At 48.6% G+C, this 6066-nt stretch overlaps 1 protein-coding gene across 1 annotated transcript; it reads left to right on the forward strand.

Annotated features, from left to right (window-relative positions):
* Positions 1-4105: 4105 nt before the first annotated feature.
* Positions 4106-5725, forward strand: LOC122016906 (UDP-glucose flavonoid 3-O-glucosyltransferase 7-like). The gene has a single exon (XM_042574344.1). The coding sequence runs from the start codon at positions 4160-4162 to the stop codon at positions 5633-5635; it is 1476 nt and encodes a 491-aa protein (XP_042430278.1). The 5' UTR covers positions 4106-4159; the 3' UTR covers positions 5636-5725.
* The last annotated feature ends 341 nt before the right edge of the window (positions 5726-6066 follow it).

A 6066-nucleotide genomic window follows, 5' to 3' on the forward strand; every position in this document is an offset into this window, starting at 1 on the left:
CTATCGAGGCTAAAAAAATATAATGGAAGTTGGTGGAATCAATCAGAATTTGGTATAGTCAAAAGATGATGACTGCACCATAGAACCAACGGTAAGAGTTGGGGGTAAATTGGGACAGAGGGATTTGGAAAATAGGTGGAAGGGTCTTAAAGAAGAGGATGAATGGGAAAACTTATATCACTTGATAATTGGCCCTGAAAACAGGTGATGTAACCTAGCGGCAGCTTGTGTGGCTGATGCTTTGACATTAGGATCCAGATATTATGATCGGAGGGGATGCCATAAGATATCCAAAGTTGTGCTTCTGTGCCTCATGTATATATAGCCTACTGGAACTCATACCAATGATAGGAGAACAAGGAAGAAAGCAAAAGGAAGCGGGAGGATTGAAAACGAAGGAAAAAAGATGATAAACTTACAATGTCGATGGAAGAATAGAAAATGAAGATGAAGACAAGGGCAGTGAGAACGGATGAAGGCGGTGACACTTTCGAATAACCTAATATACCTTGGCGGTGGTACAATAGGGATGTCACATCAATCTACCAAGCCGTTGGATAGGGAAAGGAAGTTACGAGATCTCTTCACAGCTATCAAATTGCTCAGCTGAATGGTCGTGATCAAGACGCAATCTTCATCATAAAAGTGCAATAGTGATAAGTTACGAAGCAACGCATTGATCTATGAGACAGTTTGAACGCAATTGTCATATGCAAAGACTAAATAGTTTCCAACGTTCAATCACCATTAGATCCGGGGTTGCGTTAGCAATGATGTCACTGCACACCTCCACAGGTAATACAGTAAGGTGCTCTCGCAGCCCAAGGTGGATATCGTATGCTGCCCATTAACGGAGCGATACAATGCACCAATCATAAGCGTGATATGCGATCTCGTGTATCACATTACTTAAATGTGACGCTTTATCTCTCTAATGACCAACACTAGGCCAATTGTCCCAGTGAGATGCTGACACCTGAGCTAAACATCCGGAAAAGTTATTCTTGGAAAGCAAGTGACAGCTCAGTGCACTCCAGTTAGTCGAACTACACCTCTTTCAACTAGACTTAAAGGGAAAGTTTGTGATGTGACGGAATTCTACAGCCCCCACGTGTCCAATGTGGTCAAAAGTCATGCTGAGCTGTCAGTCAAAATAACGGTAAAGTGGGCTCAGCCTCGAGGGGATTCCGATTTGTTGGATTGAAAGCACTAGGGGGGTGAATAACACTCGTGGCTTTCACTCTTAGGTTCGACCGTCGAATGATTCCCGCACCAACACGGTTTAGTCGAACTTGCTCGGCAAACTCTGTTAGGATCCTTCGTACGGAGGCTAGAGAGGGGGGTGTGAATAGCTGACCCCAAATCGTCGCGTTTCTACAAAACGTGTTAGCGCAGCAGAAAATAAACAAAGAAACGAAAGGGAAAGAAGACAAACCTCAAACAAACCGATGTAACGAGGTTCGGAGATAAACTCCTACTCCTCGGCGTGTCCGTAAGGTGGACGAAGCCTATCAATCCGTCGGTGGATGAGTCCCCGGAGAACCGGCTAATAAATGCTCCTTGTGGGTGGAGAAACCTCGCCACAATACTTGTAACAACAAGAAAGGAGTACAAGGAAAGCAAGAAGCAAATACAAACAATAATATGAATGCAACACTCGCTTGCCTTCTCTGTCGATCGGAGGCGATGAAGCAGCAACTTCACAACCCAAACGCAGCAGCTGATCGACGACTGGAAGCTCACGCGAAGCTTCGGAAGCGAGCTCCGCAACGGCTAGGGTGTGGACCGATCAGGCTCCATCCTGATCGGTCCACAGAGCTCCTGATAGGTCATGGGGACCGATCAAGCCCTGACCTTAAGGTCTGGACCGATCAGGCATGCTCCTGATCGGTCCAGCTTCATCCTGATCGGTCCATGGACCGATCACATTCTCAGCCTGCCACTGTTCCTTTCTGATCGGTCCATGGACCGATCAGGAAACCTCGATCGATCCAGAACTCTCTGTCCTGATCGGTCCAGAGACCATCAGGTTCTTCTCCCACACTTCGAGGCTTCTTGATCGGTCCAGGGACCGATCAGGAGGTTCCCTGATTGATCCATCGACCGATCAGGGTATTCCCTGACCGATCAGGAGGTTCTCTGATCGGTCAGGACTCTCCTGATTGGACAGCCGTCCGATTATATCAACACCGATCGATCACCCATCCCTCTTAACTCTTCTCGTTGGTTTATCATTCCCATTGTCACTCCGACACCCTCCTATTCTCCACCAAGTGTTCGGTCAACCTTCACCCACTTGGGCTTTCCTCTTCGTGCCAAGTATCCGATCACTCCCTTGATCTACTTGGACTTCCCAACACCAGATGTCCGATCACCCTTGATCCATCTGGATTTTCCCTTGCCCGGCTTCACTCACCAGGACTTTCACCTAGCTTCACTTACTAGGGATTTTACCTGGCTTCACTCACCAGGATTTCCAATCTGCCTGGCTTCACTCACCAGGACTTCCAAACTGTCTGGCTTCACTCACCAGGACTTTCCCGAATGTCTGGCTTCACTTACCAGGACTTTCACTTTCACCTAGCTTCACTCGCTAGGATTTTCACCTGGCTTCACTCACCAGGACTTTCCACATCCGATCCAGAGAACGAGCTACCGAGCCCTCTCTGACCACAGTCCGGAGAACGAGCTACCGAGCCCTCTCCGTCTTCCCATGTGCCAAGCTTCCATACTTGGACTTCTCCGTGCCAAGTCTCCATACTTGGACTTTCTCCCGTGCCAAGCTCCCTGCTTGGACTTTTCCGAGTCAGGTCAACTCACCTTGGGACAACCAGGTCAACCTTGACCACGAGTTGCACCCACAATCTCCCAAGCTTGTATCCTTGTCAAACATCAAGATACAACTTTTATGTTCACGTCAAACATCGTCATAACTCGTCAAACATCAAAACATAACTCGAGTCAAGTCAACTTGAGTCTGGTCAACCAGGTCAACCTTGACCTAAGGTTGCACCAACAAACTCATCTCAAAGGTTTAAGCTTGATCAAGTATGGAGACAAGCATTGCCCCAAGGCTTAATCGTCGACATCCTCCGACTCAGTTCCAGATCCCAACATCCTATCTCAATCTTAGAAACTGACATCTTTTGACTCAATCTTGGATCCTGACATCTTGTATCATTCCCAACAACCGATATCCTCCAGCTTAGTCTCAGATCCTGGCATCCTGTTTTGGTCTCAACAATTGACATCCTAAGGCTAAGTCTTGGATCCTAGCATCTTGTCTCTGTCTTAGAACCCGACATCCTCCGGCTCAGTCTTGGATTCCGGCATCCTATCATCAATCCCTGACACCTTCTAGGCCTCAGTCTCAAATCTCGACATCATCTCCCTATCTCGGTCTCAGTCATCAACACCTTCTAGGCCTCGGTCTCAAATTCCATTCTAAGGCGCGTGGCGCAAGATGAATGGAAAGACAGTTATGAGGTTGTCAAAATTGATCTCTTAGATATCCTCTTCAAACACATGGCACTTTGTTGATGGAAAGGCAGTTAATGACTATTAGATTTGGTTTTCTCACTGACTCATATGAGGAAGATGACAAGGGAATATACAACATCCACGTAAAGATACTCTTTTGATAATTATAAAAACTCCAGAAAAAGTCAGTGCAAAGGGATCCCTAATTTGGAACTCTTTACAACTTCGTCAGATTCTCTCTTATTCATCTTCTTCTTTCAATATATTACCTCAAGTAAATTTTCACTTAGAGCTCAGAATGACCTATAGGATCTCTCCGATGTCAATCTAATTCTTTATTAAAGCGTATTTCACGACCTCCTCCCACTCTTCACCGACAACCTCTAGTGAACACGTATGGTAGATTATTCATTGATTGGTCACTTAATCCTCCACGGTATATGACCGTTTTACAACAACAGAGTTACTGAACCAAAAGAAATTTCATCAACAGAAACATAAGATCATTGCAAGTTTATAGATCATTATTGCAAACCAGACGTCATTGCTGACGGAATTGCAAAAAAGAAGTAAGGAACTCAACCTAGTCCACAAGTCCTAGAGTGAGTGCCATGCTGATGCCAGCCTCTGCATTTAATGGATAGAAGCCCGCACAGTTTGCAACCTTGTGCTCAAGACCATGGCGGATGATCTGCATATATTCTTCCTGCCCTTTCTCTCCCCAGGCCACATGATCCCCATGGTCGACTTGGCACGGCTTTTTTCAGGCAGAGGAATCAAAGCCACCGTCGTAACCACCACCGGCAACGTGCCTCTCGTCAAGCCTACCGTTGATCTCGCCAACACCGACGCTTCCCTCCGCCACACTATCCAACTCCTCCCCCTCCGCCTCCCCTACTCAGAAGCTGGAATTCCCGAGGGATACGAGAACCTCGCCGCCTTCCCTAACCCCGACGACCTCTTTCAGCTCACCGCCGCCACCGACAGGCTTGAGCCCTCCTTCTCGCTGCTGCTCAAAACCCACCGCCCTGACTGCGTCGTCGTCGATTTCTTCTATCCTTGGGCCACCCGCGTCGCCCAAGAAGCCTCCGTTCCTTCGCTCCTCTTTACTGGATCCAACTTCTTCAGCTCCGCAGTTATTAAAATCGTAATAGTCGGCGAGCTGAACCAGGGCGACTTGGAGACCGAGCAATTGATCGAGGTTCCCGGCATACCGCAGAAGATCCATCTCAAGCTCTCTAATCTCTCCTACGTTGTCCTTCATCCCAACGAGTTCTCCCACCGGATGGTCGAAAGCCTTCACCGGACCCACGGCACGGTCGTGAACAGTTTGTACGAGCTGGAACGTGACTACGTCGATCGAGCCCCCAACTCGCGAGACCACAGGTTCTGGTTCGTCGGCCCCGTCTCGCTGCAGAACCGAGGCATGGATATGAAGATGGTGCGAGGGAGCAGCGGCGCTGCTTCGGGGAGAGCCGATCATTTCTTGAGTTGGCTCGAAACCAAGAGGCCGAGGTCAGTCCTCTACGTCTGCTTCGGGAGCGTGGCCCGGTTCACGGCCACTCAGCTGCGGGAGATCGCGCGAGGTCTCGATGCGTCGGACCGGCCGTTCATCTGGGTCGTGGGGAACGCCGGAGAGATATCGGAATGGCTTCCAGAGGGATTCGAGAACAGGGTGGTCGGCGGCGGGAAGGGAATGTTGGTGCAAGGATGGGCGCCGCAGCTTCTCATATTGAATCACGAAGCGGTGGGAGGCTTCGTGACGCACTGCGGGTGGAACTCGTGCCTGGAAGCGATTGCTGCCGGTGTTCCGGTGATCACTTGGCCGTTGTTTGCCGAGCAAATCCTGAACGAGAAGCTGTTGGTCAACGTGCACAGGGTGGGGATATCAATCGGTGTGATTTCCTGCGGCAATAAAGCAGAGGAGCGGACGATGGTGAACAGTGAGCAACTGAAGGAGGCGGTGGATGAGCTGATGGGTAGTGGAGAGGAAGCAGAAGAGAGGAGGAAGAGGGCGAGGGAGCTGGGAGAGACGGCGAGAAGGGCGATTGAAGAAGGTGGATCTTCTCATCAAGCGATGACTTGCCTCATAGAGGAGTTGATTCGATTGAAAACTGTTGGATTAAACAGGGAGAATGGAGATGAGAAGAAATGAACTAACAATAACAGTCTTTGAACATCGTTTGTATGCTTCTCCAAAATTAAACAATGCTCGTCGGTGCAAATGCTGATCTTAAACGTCTCAGAACTGGCTATCATTTATGACTCGTAGTATTGGGAGAGCATTATGACACCTGATACGGCGTATACGGGATGATCCTAGGATAGCTTGTAATTAAAATAATGTGACGGTCAAGAGTGAAGGAGAGTCATGATTAAATTCAGGAAATACGTATCTGAACGGGCATTGTCCCTAGAACATGGCCTAATCTTTTCTTATGGGTAGAGCTCTGAGTCTATTCCGTGTCGGCCCTTGCATCGGTTTGTCCCCTAAGGCTCAGTTCCTTATTTCTCATGGGCACGACTCCTAGTCTACTCTCGATCGATCTCTGTGTCGATCGGACTCCCATGGCTCAGACCCTCATT

The sequence above is a fragment of the Zingiber officinale genome, chromosome 1A, assembly GCF_018446385.1.
Source record: "Zingiber officinale cultivar Zhangliang chromosome 1A, Zo_v1.1, whole genome shotgun sequence".
In the NCBI taxonomy this organism is placed as follows: domain Eukaryota; kingdom Viridiplantae; phylum Streptophyta; class Magnoliopsida; order Zingiberales; family Zingiberaceae; genus Zingiber; species Zingiber officinale.

What these genes read in the sequence shown, in the direction of transcription:
- LOC122016906 (XM_042574344.1), top strand. Translation starts at nt 4,160, where the DNA reads ATGGCGGATGATCTGCATATATTCTTCCTGCCCTTTCTCTCCCCAGGC.